The 14,278-nt window shown below is 45.5% G+C and overlaps 1 protein-coding gene across 2 annotated transcripts in view; it reads right to left on the reverse strand.

Annotated features, from left to right (window-relative positions):
• Nucleotides 1-1,222: 1,222 nt before the first annotated feature.
• Nucleotides 1,223-14,278, reverse strand: part of LOC109877118 (ras-related protein Rab-8B) — a 35,875-nt gene continuing 22,819 nt past the window's right edge. Inside the window, exons 3-9 of one of the 2 annotated variants that reach the window (XR_004206695.1) lie at nt 13,129-13,189; nt 8,773-8,850; nt 7,398-7,487; nt 6,074-6,139; nt 5,888-5,938; nt 5,592-5,751; nt 1,223-5,543 (exon numbers count right to left, since the gene is read on the reverse strand). Coding sequence is in view for 1 of the 2 variants with exons in the window: in XM_031812361.1 (XP_031668221.1) it covers nt 5,659-5,751; nt 5,888-5,938; nt 6,074-6,139; nt 7,398-7,487; nt 8,773-8,850; nt 13,129-13,189 (439 nt within the window). In the remaining variant the exon portion in view is untranslated. Of the gene's footprint in view, nt 5,752-5,887; nt 5,939-6,073; nt 6,140-7,397; nt 7,488-8,772; nt 8,851-13,128; nt 13,190-14,278 lie in introns of both variants that reach the window. The other variant, XM_031812361.1, reaches the window with a different exon arrangement.

The raw sequence follows: 14,278 nt of genomic DNA on the forward strand, positions 1-14,278 counted from the left end.
CAGTGTGGAGGTGTCCCTAACAACAGAACGGTGAGTTAGCAGAACGGTGTGGAGGTAACCCCTACAACAGAACGGTGTGGAGGTAACCCCAACAACAGAACGGTGTGGAGGTAACCCCAACAACAGAACGGTGTGGAGGTAACCCCAACAACAGAACGGTGAGTTAACAGAACGGTGTGGAGGTAACCCCAACAACAGAACGGTGTGGAGAAAACCCTAACATCAGAACGGTGTGGAGGTAACCCTAACAACAGAACGGTGTGGAGGTAACCCCAACAACAGAACGGTGTGGAGGTAACCCCAACAACAGAACGGTGTGGAGGTATCCCCAACAACAGAACGGTGTGGAGGTATCCCCAACAACAGAACGGTGTGGAGGTAACCCCAACAACAGAACGGTGTGGAGGTATCCCCAACAACAGAACGGTGAGTTAACAGAATGGTGAGTTAAGAGAACGGTGTGGAGGTAACCCCAACAACAGAACGGTGTGGAGGTAACCCTAACAACAGAACGGTGTGGAGGTAACCCTAACAACAGAACGGTGTGGAGGTAACCCTAACAACAGAACGGTGTGGAGGTAACCCTAACAACAGAACGGTGTGGAGGTAACCCCAACAACAGAACGGTGTGGAGGTAACCCCAACAACAGAACGGTGTGGAGGTAACCCCAACAACAGAACGGTGAGTTAACAGAACGGTGTGGAGGTAACCCCAACAACAGAACGGTGTGGAGGTAACCCCAACAACAGAACGGTGAGTTAACAGAACGGTGTGGAGGTAACCCTAACAACAGAACGGTGTGGAGGTAACCCCAACAACAGAATGGTGTGGAGGTAACCCCAACAACAGAACGGTGTGGAGGTAACCCTAACAACAGAACGGTGTGGAGGTAACCCCAACAACAGAATGGTGTGGAGGTAACCCCAACAACAGAACGGTGTGGATAAATTTGCATTAAAAAAAAAGTGTTTTCGGAATAAAGAAAGTTAGGTTTGACAGCTAGACTAACCATAAATTAAAATAAAAAATAAATTAAATCCTATCTGACGTGTCTTTTGTCATGACATGGAGTGGCACAGACATCAATTTACCCTCGATACACACAATCCTCATCAAACTACTGACCCTTCACATGAAATATAGATGTGTTAGAAGCACCTTCAATCTGAACACACACACACACACACACACACACAGAGAGAGGAGATAAAGTGCAGCAGATCAGAATAATACAACAGTGGTTTTATAAACCAGAAAGAACAGGATGTAACAGCAGAGAGCAGATATAAGGATATTAATATGAACTGGGAAAAGGTGTCCTAATCAACATGGTTTTGTTTGGCGATAATAAAGAGCTAATAAAATGAAACATGTAGAAAGTGGTTTACCTTGTGGTTTCACAAAGCATGCTGGGAGTAAACGCCAGTGTCCAATGTCTTATCGGATACCGTATGTAAATATAATACCATCAACAACATTTGCATGAACGCACCAACGATAGAACACAAGAGTTTTTTTTGCTTGTGGCTACTTTTCAAAAGCACTTGTATGAGTCGGTATCTGCTACCGTGGTGGTTGTATGAGTCGGTATCTGCTACCGTGGTGGTTGTATGAGTCGGTATCTGCTACCCTGGTGGTTGTATGAGTCAGTATCTGCTACCGTGGTGGTTGTATGAGTCAGTTGAGTAGAGGCTAATCAGTGGTTTTAAGTTGAGTAGAGGCTGCTCAGTGGTTTTAAGTTGAGTAGAGGCTGATCAGTGGTTTTAAGTTGAGTAGAGGCTAATCAGTGGTTTTAAGTTGAGTAGAGGCTGCTCAGTGGATTTAAGTTGAGTAGAGGCTGATCAGTGGTTTTAAGTTGAGTAGAGGCTAATCAGTGGTTTTAAGTTGAGTAGAGGCTAATCAGTGGTTTTAAGTTGAGTAGAGGCTAATCAGTGGTTTTAAGTTGAGTAGAGGCTGCTCAGTGGATTTAAGTTGAGTAGAGGCTGCTCAGTGGTTTTAAGTTGAGTAGAGGCTGCTCAGTGGATTTAAGTTGAGTAGAGGCTGCTCAGTGGTTTTAAGTTGAGTAGAGGCTGATCAGTGGTTTTAAGTTGAGTAGAGGCTAATCAGTGGTTTTAAGTTGAGTAGAGGCTGCTCAGTGGTTTTAAGTTGAGTAGAGGCTGCTCAGTGGTTTTAAGTTGAGTAGAGGCTGCTCAGTGGTTTTAAGTTGAGTAGAGGCTAATCAGTGGTTTTAAGTTGAGTAGAGGCTGCTCAGTGGTTTTAAGTTGAGTAGAGGCTAATCAGTGGTTTTAAGTTGAGTAGAGGCTGCTCAGTGGTTTTAAGTTGAGTAGAGGCTAATCAGTGGTTTTAAGTTGAGTAGAGGCTAATCAGTGGTTTTAAGTTGAGTAGAGGCTGCTCAGTGGTTTTAAGTTGAGTAGAGGCTAATCAGTGGTTTTAAGTTGAGTAGAGGCTAATCAGTGGTTTTAAGTTGAGTAGAGGCTAATCAGTGGTTTTAAGTTGAGTTGAGGCTAATCAGTGGTTTTAAGTTGAGTAGAGGCTGCTCAGTGGTTTTAAGTTGAGTAGAGACTAATCAGTGGTTTTAAGTTGAGTAGAGGCTAATCAGTGGTTTTAAGTTGAGTAGAGGCTGCTCAGTGGTTTTAAGTTGAGTAGAGGCTAATCAGTGGTTTTAAGTTGAGTAGAGGCTAATCAGTGGTTTTAAGTTGAGTAGAGGCTGCTCAGTGGTTTTAAGTTGAGTAGAGGCTGCTCAGTGGTTTTAAGTTGAGTAGAGGCTGCTCAGTGGTTTTAAGTTGAGTAGAGGCTAATCAGTGGTTTTAAGTTGAGTAGAGGCTAATCAGTGGTTTTAAGTTGAGTTGAGGCTAATCAGTGGTTTTAAGTTGAGTAGAGGCTGCTCAGTGGTTTTAAGTTGAGTAGAGGCTAATCAGTGGTTTTAAGTTGAGTAGAGGCTAATCAGTGGTTTTAAGTTGAGTAGAGGCTGCTCAGTGGTTTTAAGTTGAGTAGAGGCTAATCAGTGGTTTTAAGTTGAGTAGAGGCTGCTCAGTGGTTTTAAGTTGAGTAGAGGCTGCTCAGTGGTTTTAAGTTGAGTAGAGGCTGCTCAGTGGTTTTAAGTTGAGTAGAGGCTGCTCAGTGGTTTTAAGTTGAGTAGAGGCTAATCAGTGGTTTTAAGTTGAGTAGAGGCTAATCAGTGGTTTTAAGTTGAGTAGAGGCTGATCAGTGGTTTTAAGTTGAGTTGAGGCTAATCAGTGGTTTTAAGTTGAGTAGAGGCTAATCAGTGGTTTTAAGTTGAGTAGAGGCTAATCAGTGGTTTTAAGTTGAGTAGAGGCTGCTCAGTGGTTTTAAGTTGAGTAGAGGCTGCTCAGTGGTTTTAAGTTGAGTAGAGGCTAATCAGTGGTTTTAAATTGGAGTAATTGAGAAACCTCCTTCTGTAAGTGCATGACTAAGTGACAACAGAAAAACTAGTCGTTCATTACGTCCGATTGAGTGAAGCCAATTCTGAGACCGTCATCAGTTGAAGTGCCAAGCAATGAGCATCCTTTAACTCTTTAGAGTGGTTCTGAAGAGCGGTTCTGAAGAGCGGCTCTGAATCTAGCCTTTAGTGCTCTGGATCAGGGATGCATCGTTGAATGACTGCAGCGTCCTTTTTGACAGAGGCGGTGTTTTAACAATCATTGAAACATCCATAACGATCTCCAGTGCGATTATCATAAAGATTATATAAAACTAAAAGACAAAAAAATAAAGGCATTGGTGAAACAACCACCACAATGAAGTCATTAGCTTTGGTAGAATACTAAACAACAGTTACATTTTCCTTTCTAGTGTGGGCAGAACATGCAGTACAATACTCTCTTTTCTCTCCATCTCTCCCTGCAGTCATGTTCATTCATGACTTTAAAAAAGTGAACGTGATGATGACGTTGCGATTTTCAGCTGACTATAATCTTCTCTAGTCCAACCGAGATCCACGTCAAACAAACTCTTCCAATCCTTCAGGTGTCAATCTTTTTTTTCCCCCCTTAGAAAGATAGGCAGGTAAAGAAAGACAAGACACGCGACAACAAAATAAAAAGTTAGCTGTGCATCGAGTGAATACAGGGGAAAGGCAGCTTCAGCTAAACAGGAAGCGGAACAAACAACAAAGCATTTCCAGGGGTGAGTTAAAGAACACAGAAGACAGGGTTCAACTGTCAATCAGAGCTTTTGGGGGGAGGGGAGAAATGTACTGCATCCAAAATGCCACCCTATTCCCTATATAGTGCACTACTTTTGACCTGGGCCTGCATAATAGGGCTCTGGTGAAGAGTAGTGCACTATATAGTGAAAAGGGTTCCATTTGGGATGCAACCCTAGACTAACTCCTTTGGGGAAGGGGGAGAGGGGTGCAGTTGAGGGGCAATCCTTGTTCTTTTCAGAATTTTGGTTCTCTAACGTGTCATTTTTTTAATAGGATGGCGAGTCGCTTTCCTCTGTAGCCTACAGAATAGCCAGGCAGTTCAGCAGCAATAAGTAGCCTAGCCTGGCCAAGACCCAGTGCTTTGTAGGTAGCCTGGTACCAGGCCTGGTGAGGGGTTGGAGGAGTGCTAGGTAGGTAGCCTGGTTTCAGGCCTGGTGAGGGGTTGGAGGAGTGCTAGGTAGGTAGCCTGGTACCAGGCCTGGTGAGGGGTTGGAGGAGTGCTAGGTAGGTAGCCTGGTACCAGGCCTGGTGAGGGGTTGGAGGAGTGCTAGGTAGGTAGCCTGGTACCAGGCCTGGTGAGGGGTTGGGAGAGTGCTAGGTAGGTAGCCTGGTACCAGGCCTGGTGAGGGGTTGGAGGAGTGCTAGGTAGGTAGCCTGGTACCAGGCCTGGTGAGGGGTTAGAGGAGTGCTAGGTAGGTAGCCTGGTACCCAGGCCTGGTGAGGGGTTGGAGGAGTGCTAGGTAGGTAGCCTGGTACCCAGGCCTGGTGAGGGGTTGGAGGAGTGCTAGGTAGGTAGCCTGGTACCAGGCCTGGTGAGGGGTTGGAGGAGTGCTAGGTAGGTAGCCTGGTACCCAGGCCTGGTGAGGGGTTGGAGGAGTGCTAGGTAGGTAGCCTGGTGAGGGGTTGGAGGAGTGCTAGGTAGGTAGCCTGGTACCAGGCCTGGTGAGGGGTTGGAGGAGTGCTAGGTAGGTAGCCTGGTACCAGGCCTGGTGAGGGGTTGGAGGAGTGCTAGGTAGGTAGCCTGGTACCAGGCCTGGTGAGGGGTTGGAGGAGTGCTAGGTATGTAGCCTGGTGAGGGGTTGGAGGAGTGCTAGGTAGGTAGCCTGGTGAGGGGTTGGAGGAGTGCTAGGTAGGTAGCCTGGTACCAGGCCTGGTGAGGGGTTGGAGGAGTGCTAGGTAGGTAGCCTGGTACCAGGCCTGGTGAGGGGTTGGAGGAGTGCTAGGTAGGTAGCCTGGTACCAGGCCTGGTGAGGGGTTGGAGGAGTGCTAGGTAGGTAGCCTGGTACCAGGCCTGGTGAGGGGTTGGAGGAGTGCTAGGTAGGTAGCCTGGTACCCAGGCCTGGTGAGGGGTTGGAGGAGTGCTAGGTAGGTAGCCTGGTACCCAGGCCTGGTGAGGGGTTGGAGGAGTGCTAGGTAGGTAGCCTGGTAGCCAGGCCTGGTGAGGGGTTGGAGGAGTGTATCAGTCCATGGAAAGGAGAGGACGGATCCACTAGAACAGTGAACATCTGAAGAAGTTGCTCTTCTTCGACCGGGTCTCTGTGATCTTGACCGGCCCACCTCCTCCTGGAGGACTGTTGTCGTTCTAAAGCAGGGGGGGGGGGGTGGAAAGGGTTGGTGCCAAAGGTCAATTACCACTCTTAAGATCCCATTGCTGTCAACAACTGAGTATACATCATATCATATGAGCATCATCTGCAAAACAACAAACATAAACTCACTATTTTTCTGTTGAGTCTCGTCATTATGTCTCTTCCCAGTGTGAAAAAGGACTGTTTCAAAACAAGACAAAATGTATACTTCAGGAACACGTTGATTAGAGGAACAAATGTCCTGTTTTCAATGGAAAAAGACTGAGAGAAGAATGAATAAATAGGTATAAATGAATAGTATGGAAAATAACTCACCTCTTCCACGTTCAGGCTGGACTTGGCGCTCGTTTCTAAGAACTTGATGCCGTAATCAATCGCCAACTGTGACAAATAAAACATTATGAGAACAATTCATGTTAATAACAGATGTGCCTTTAAAAAGAATCAACAGCAGCCCCCCCCCCCCCCCCCCCCCCCCCCCCCCCCCCCCCCCCCCATGCAACACATTCCAAGAGGCATAGCACAGAACATAAAAGTGATGTTACCTTTCTGTTACAAAAGGGAATTGTACTACATCATGAAGGGAGAACTGGGCTGGCTATGACAGACATAGATCATACTGTATATTATGAGTATTGTCAAACATACAACTGGGAGTACATTTACATCAAAGATACTATGAAGAGCAGTGTGGGGGTTTCACCAAAGATACTATGAAGAGCAGTGTGGGGGTTTCACCAAAGACACTATGAAGAGCAGTGTGGGGGTTTCACCAAAGATACTATGAAGAGCAGTGTGGGGGTTTCACCAAATACACTATGAAGAGCAGTGTGGGGGTTTCTCCAAATACACTATGAAGGGCAGTGTGGGGGTTTCTCCAAATACACTATGAAGGGCAGTGTGGGGGTTTCTCCAAAGATACTATGAAGAGCAGTGTGGCGGGTTTCTCCAAATACACTATGAAGGGCAGTGTGGGGGTTTCACCAAATACACTATGAAGAGCAGTGTGGCGGGTTTGTCCAAAGATACTATGAAGAGCAGTGTGGCGGGTTTCTCCAAATACACTATGAAGGGCAGTGTGGGGGTTTCACCAAATACACTATGAAGAGCAGTGTGGGGGTTTCTCCAAATACACTATGAAGGGCAGTGTGGGGGTTTCTCCAAATACACTATGAAGGGCAGTGTGGGGGTTTCTCCAAATACACTATGAAGGGCAGTGTGGGGGTTTCTCCAAATACACTATGAAGGGCAGTGTGGGGGTTTCTCCAAAGATACTATGAAGGGCAGTGTGGGGGTTTCTCCAAATACACTATGAAGGGCAGTGTGGGGGTTTCTCCAAATACACTATGACGGGCAGTGTGGGGGTTTCTCCAAATACACTATGAAGGGCAGTGTGGGGGTTTCTCCAAATACACTATGAAGGGCAGTGTGGGGGTTTCTCCAAATACACTATGAAGGGCAGTGTGGGGGTTTCTCTTTTCTCGGGAACGTTATCACATTGTTTCCAACGCACCCTGCAACAAGACATCTCAGACACCCTGCAACAAGACATCTCAGACACCCTGCAACAAGACATCTCAGACTCGTCAGTGCTTATTTGAAACACACAGAGACCCTGAAACTCGGAGACCCTCCATACCTTTTCTCCTCGTTCTTTTGACACCTGTCTTTTGTCGTTCATGTCACACTTGTTTCCTAGGATCATCCTCTCCACGTCAGAGGAGGCATGCTACAGACAGACAGAGAAGGAGGAGACTCAGTAATACTACAGACAGAATGAGAGAAGACTGATTATTGCTACAGACAGACAGAGAAGGGGGAGACTCAGTAATACTACAGACAGAATGAGAGAAGAGTGATTATTGCTACAGACAGACAGAGAAGGAGGAGACTCAGTAATACTACAGACAGAATGAGAGAAGACTGATTATTGCTACAGACAGAATGAGAAGACTGATTATTGCTACAGACAGACAGAATGAGAGAAGACTGATTATTGCTACAGACAGACAGAATGAGAGAAGACTGATTATTGCTACAGACAGAATGAGAGAAGACTGATTATTGCTACAGACAGAATGAGAGAAGACTGATTATTGCTACAGACAGAATGAGAGAAGACCGAGTATTGCTACAGACAGAATGAGAGAAGACCGAGTATTGCTACAGACAGAATGAGAGAAGACTGAGTATTGCTACAGACAGAATGAGAGAAGACTGATTATTGCTACAGACAGACAGAATGAGAGAAGACTGATTATTGCTACAGACAGAATGAGAAGACTGATTATTGCTACAGACAGAATGAGAGAAGACTGAATATTGCTACAGACAGACAGAATGAGAGAAGACTGATTATTGCTACAGACAGAATGAGAAGACTGATTATTGCTACAAACAGAATGAGAGAAGACTGAATATTGCTACAGACAGACAGAATGAGAGAAGACGGATTATTGCTACAGACAGAATGAGAGAAGACTGATTATTGCTACAGGCAGAATGAGAGAAGACTGAATATTGCTACAGACAGAATGAGGAGACTGATTATTGCTACAGACAGAATGAGAGAAGACTGATTATTGCTACAGACAGAATGAGAGAAGACTGATTATTGCTACAGACAGAATGAGAGAAGACTGATTATTGCTACAGACAGAATGAGAGAAGACTGATTATTGCTACAGACAGAATGAGAGAAGACTGATTATTGCTACAGACAGAATGAGAGAAGACTGAATATTGCTACAGACAGAATGAGAGAAGACTGATTATTGCAACTGATTGTTTTTAGGTTACCTGCTGCGGTAGCTTCACACCTGATTGTTTTTAGGCTACCTGCTGCGGTAGCTTCACACCTGATTGTTTTTAGGCTACCTGCTGCGGTAGCTTCACACCTGATTGTTTTTAGGCTACCTGCTGCGGTAGCTTCACAACTGATAGTTTTTAGGCTACCTGCTGCGGTAGCTTCACACCTGATAGTTTTTAGGCCACCTGCTGCGGTAGCTTCATACCTCTTCAATGTTCCTGATCCAGTTCTTGATGTTCTCGAAGGACTTCTCGTTAGTGATGTCATACACTAGCATGATACCCTGTTGGACAAAGGACAGGAAGTGACGTCAGAGGAAGTGACGTCAGAGGAAGTGACACGCCGTGACATTAACAGGAAAAGACCCAACCTAGCGCCATTCCAGTCATGACCCGGTGAAATGTCTGTATGTCTGTGCTGTCGTCAAGTAAGGGGCTTGGGTCTTGACTGTTATCACTACAAGCTTGAAGCCTTTATAAACCCAGAATACTCTGCCTTGATAAAATAATAACAGGTTGTTTTTCCAAACATGTATTTACATATATAAAGTTGACATATATAGAACCTGGTTAGTAAGCAAAACATAAGAACAGTACATTTCCTAACCGGACACACAGCCATGAATAAGGTGGAATAGACATCGCTCTGACTATTCTACTAGAACTCTGAGGCAGTGGAACTGACCACAGGATACATCTTCCTAAGGATCCGCCCCCTTTTATTCAATTTTCACCTAAAATGACTCAAATCTAACTAGCCTAGTGGTTAGAGTGTTGGACTAATAACCCGGAAGTTCAAACCCCCGAGCTGACAAGGTACAAATCTGTCGTTCTGCCCCTGAACAAGGCAGTTAACCCACTGTTCCTAGGCCGTCATTAAAAATAAGAATTTGTTCTTAACTGACTTGCCTAGTTAAATAAAGGTAAAATAAAATTCAAAAAATAACTTCCTGTTGCTCAGGACCTGAAGCAAGGATATACATTTTCTTGGTACCATTTGAAAGGAAACACTTTGAAGTTTGTGGAAATGTGAAAGAGATGTAGGTAGAATATAACACAATAGATCTGGTAGAAGAAAATACAAAGACAAAACCAACCGTTTGTTTTTCTGTCGCCATCTTTGAAATGCAAGAGAAAGGTCCCAGCTAAAGCCATCATTCTGGTTGTAATTCCGATAGTGTCCACAAGATGGCAGCAGAGGGTATGTGCAAAGTTTCAGACAGATAACTTGAAGTATGAGTGAACTACAAGACTTTTAGTCCCCCCAGGTACATTTGGGCAAATCGTGAAGGAGACATTCCCATTCATATCAAACAATTCTGCAAGAATATTGTCAAATCTGTTTACTTGGACTTGTGATTTAACTTTCCAAGTATTAGTAGCCATATTATTCAAGTTCAACATTTGCTAAACAATTAGTTTGAGGCGTCGCTCTCTGACCAAATATGGTGTCTGCCTTGTAGTCAGTGATAGCTTGGAGAGCCTCTATCAGCCCCTAATGATACAGTGAAGTCTGGTTACGTTCTAGGATCTCTGATATGGTGTCCTATCGGATATACTACACCCCTAATGATAGAGTGAAGTCTGGTTACGTTCTAGGATCTCTGATATGGTGTCCTATAGGATATACTACACCCCTAATGATAGAGTGAAGTCTGGTTACGTTCTAGGATCTCTGATATGGTGTCCTATAGGATATACTACACCCCTAATGATAGAGTGAAGTCTGGTTACGTTCTAGGATCTCTGATATGGTGTCCTATAGGATATACTACTCCCCTAATGATAGAGTGAAGTCTGGTTACGTTCTAGGATCTCTGATATGGTGTCCTATAGGATATACTACACCCCTAATGATAGAGTGAACTCTGGTTACGTTCTAGGATCTCTGAGGAATACATACGAACGTGATTTGACTGGTTGAAACAACGTTCAGGGTGAGATTTTCACAGATTCCTTTCTATGCAAATTGAACGAGTGGAAATACAAAATCGATCGTGCATGAGAGGAGACAGAGTAGAGTTAGTAGAGGTCATGTAGTGTAGAACAACAGAGAGGAGACAGAGGAGAGTTAGTAGAGGTCATGTAGTGTAGAACAACAGAGAGGAGACAGAGTAGAGTTAGTAGAGGTCATGTAGTGTAGAACAACAGAGAGGAGGAGACAGAGGAGAGTTAGTAGAGGTCTATGGTAACACACACACACGAACCCTGGCCCTCCATAGTAACACACACGGCCCTCCATAGTAACACACATGGCCCTCCATAGTAACACACACGGCCCTCCATAGTAACACACACGGCCCTCTATAGTAACACACACACAGCCCTCCATAGTAACACACACACGGCCCTCCATAGTAACACACACACACATGGCCCTCCATAGTAACACACACGGCCCTCCATAGTAACACACACGGCCCTCCATAGTAACACACACGGCCCTCCATAGTAACACACACGGCCCTCCATAGTAACACACACACGGCCCTCCATAGTAACACACACGGCCCTCCATAGTAACACACACGGCCCTCCATAGTAACACACACACGGCCCTCCATAGTAACACACACGGCCCTCCATAGTAACACACACGGCCCTCCATAGTAACACACACGGCCCTCCATAGTAACACACACGGCCCTCCATAGTAACACACACACGGCCCTCCATAGTAACACACACGGCCCTCCATAGTAACACACACGGCCCTCCATAGTAACACACACACGGCCCTCCATAGTAAAACACACACACACATGGCCCTCCATAGTAACACACATGGCCCTCCATAGTAACACACACGGCCCTCCATAGTAACACACACACGGCCCTCCATAGTAACACACATGGCCCTCCATAGTAAAACACACACACATGGCCCTCCATAGTAACACACATGGCCCTCCATAGTAAAACACACACACACATGGCCCTCCATAGTAACACACACGGCCCTCCATAGTAACACACACATGGCCCTCCATAGTAACACACATGGCCCTCCATAGTAACACACACGGCCCTCCATAGTAACACACACGGCCCTCCATAGTAACACACATGGCCCTCCATAGTAACACCCATGGCCCTCCATAGTAACACACATGGCCCTCCATAGTAACACACATGGCCCTCCATAGTAACACACACGGCCCTCCATAGTAACACACACACGGCCCTCCATAGTAACACACATGGCCCTCCATAGTAACACACATGGCCCTCCATAGTAAAACACACACACACACACACATGGCCCTCCATAGTAACACACACGGCCCTCCATAGTAACACACACATGGCCCTCCATAGTAACACACATGGCCCTCCATAGTAACACACACGGCCCTCCATAGTAACACACACGGCCCTCCATAGTAACACACATGGCCCTCCATAGTAACACACATGGCCCTCCATAGTAACACACACGGCCCTCCATAGTAACACACACGGCCCTCCATAGTAACACACATGGCCCTCCATAGTAACACACATGGCCCTCCATAGTAACACACATGGCCCTCCATAGTAACACACATGGCCCTCCATAGTAACACACACGGCCCTCCATAGTAACACACACACGGCCCTCCATAGTAACACACACGGCCCTCCATAGTAACACACACGGCCCTCCATAGTACACGGCCCTCCATAGTAACACACACGACCCTCCATAGTAACACACACGACCCTCCATAGTAACACACACACGGCCCTCCATAGTAACACACACGGCCCTCCATAGTAACAACACCATCAGCCCCAGTGATTGAATGGTCCAACAGCTCTAGGGAAACTCCACTTGGGTCCTTCCTGTGTATACAGTCTCCTATCAAATCAAATCAAATCAAATGTATTTATAAAGCCCTTCGTACATCAGCTGATATCTCAAAGTGCTGTACAGAAACCCAGCCTAAAACCCCAAACAGCAAGCAATGCAGGTGTAGAAGCACGGTGGCTAGGAAAAACTCCCTAGAAAGGCCAAAACCTAGGAAGAAGCCTAGAGAGGAACCAGGCTATGTGGGGTGGCCAGTCCTCTTCTGGCTGTGCCGGGTGGAGATTATAACAGAACATGGCCAAGATGTTCAAATGTTCATAAATGACCAGCATGGTCGTATAATAATAAGGCAGAACAGTTGAAACTGGAGCAGCAGCACTGTCAGATGGACTGGGGACAGCAAGTCAAACTGTCCATTCCATCGTTTTCACCACTTCACACAGAGCATACACATCTGTAAGATGGACCTGGGCGTTAACAAGCAGTTCATAGATACATCTAGCTTAACTAGAGACACTGTTTAATATGACTGGACCGGAGACATACGGAGGAGACAGGTCGACAGAGTAGGCTACAACTCATTATAAAAGATGGCTCCCATTCTGAACACACACACACACACACACACACACAAACACACACACACACACACACACACACACAGACACACACACACACACACGATAACCTCCACGCAAGTTGTTTTATCTGTGTCTGTGTCTGTGTTCAGTCTGTGACCTTTTGGAGACATGTGACAGTGGACAGATCTTACCATAGCTCCTCTGTAGTAGGCTGTTGTGATGGTCCTGAACCTCTCCTGACCGGCTGTGTCCCTGGGAGAGACAGAACAACGTAAGTACAACGTAACAACCATGACGATAGTGTAGTAGCTACAGCATTACTACATTACCCTGGGAGAGACAGTACAACGTCAGTACAACGTAACAACCATGACGATAGTGTAGTAGCTACAGCATTACTACATTACCCTGGGAGAGGCAGTACAACGTAACAACCATGTTGATAATGCAGTAGCTACAGCATTACTACATTACCCTGGGAGAGACAGAACAACGTAACAACCATGACGATAGTGTAGTAGCTACAGCATTACTACATTACCCTGGGAGAGACAGAACAACGTAACAACCATGTTGATAATGCAGTAACTACAGCATTACTACATTACCCTGGGAGAGACAGTACAACGTAACAACCATGACGATAGTGTAGTAGCTACAGCATTACTACATTACCCTGGGAGAGACAGTACAACGTAACAACCATGTAGATAATGTAGTAGCTACAGCATTACTACATTACCCTGGGAGAGACAGTACAACGTAACAAACATGTTGATAATGCAGTAGCTACAGCATTACTACATTACCCTGGGAGAGACAGAACAATGTAACAACCATGACGATAGTGTAGTAGCTACAGCATTATTACATTACCCTGGGAGAGACAGTACAACGTAACAACCATGTAGATAATGTAGTAGCTACAGCATTACTACATTACCCTGGGAGAGACAGTACAACGTAACAACCATGTCGATAGTGTAGTAGCTACAGCATTACTACATTACCCTGGGTGAGACAGTACAACGTAACAACCATGTTGATAATGCAGTAGCTACAGCATTACTACGTTACCCTGGGAGAGACAGAACAACGTCAGTACAACGTAACAACCATGTCAATAGTGCAGTATCTACAGCATTACTACGTTACCCTGGGAGAGACAGAACAACGTCAGTACAACGTAACAACCATGTTGATAATGCAGTAGCTACAGCATTACTACATTACCCTGGGAGAGACAGTACAACGTAACAACCATGTCGATAGTGTAGTAGCTACAGCATTACTACATTACCCTGGGAGAGACAGTACAACGTAACAACCATGTTTATAGTG

The sequence above is a fragment of the Oncorhynchus kisutch genome, unplaced genomic scaffold (assembly GCF_002021735.2).
Source record: "Oncorhynchus kisutch isolate 150728-3 unplaced genomic scaffold, Okis_V2 Okis03b-Okis08b_hom, whole genome shotgun sequence".
Classification (NCBI taxonomy): domain Eukaryota; kingdom Metazoa; phylum Chordata; class Actinopteri; order Salmoniformes; family Salmonidae; genus Oncorhynchus; species Oncorhynchus kisutch.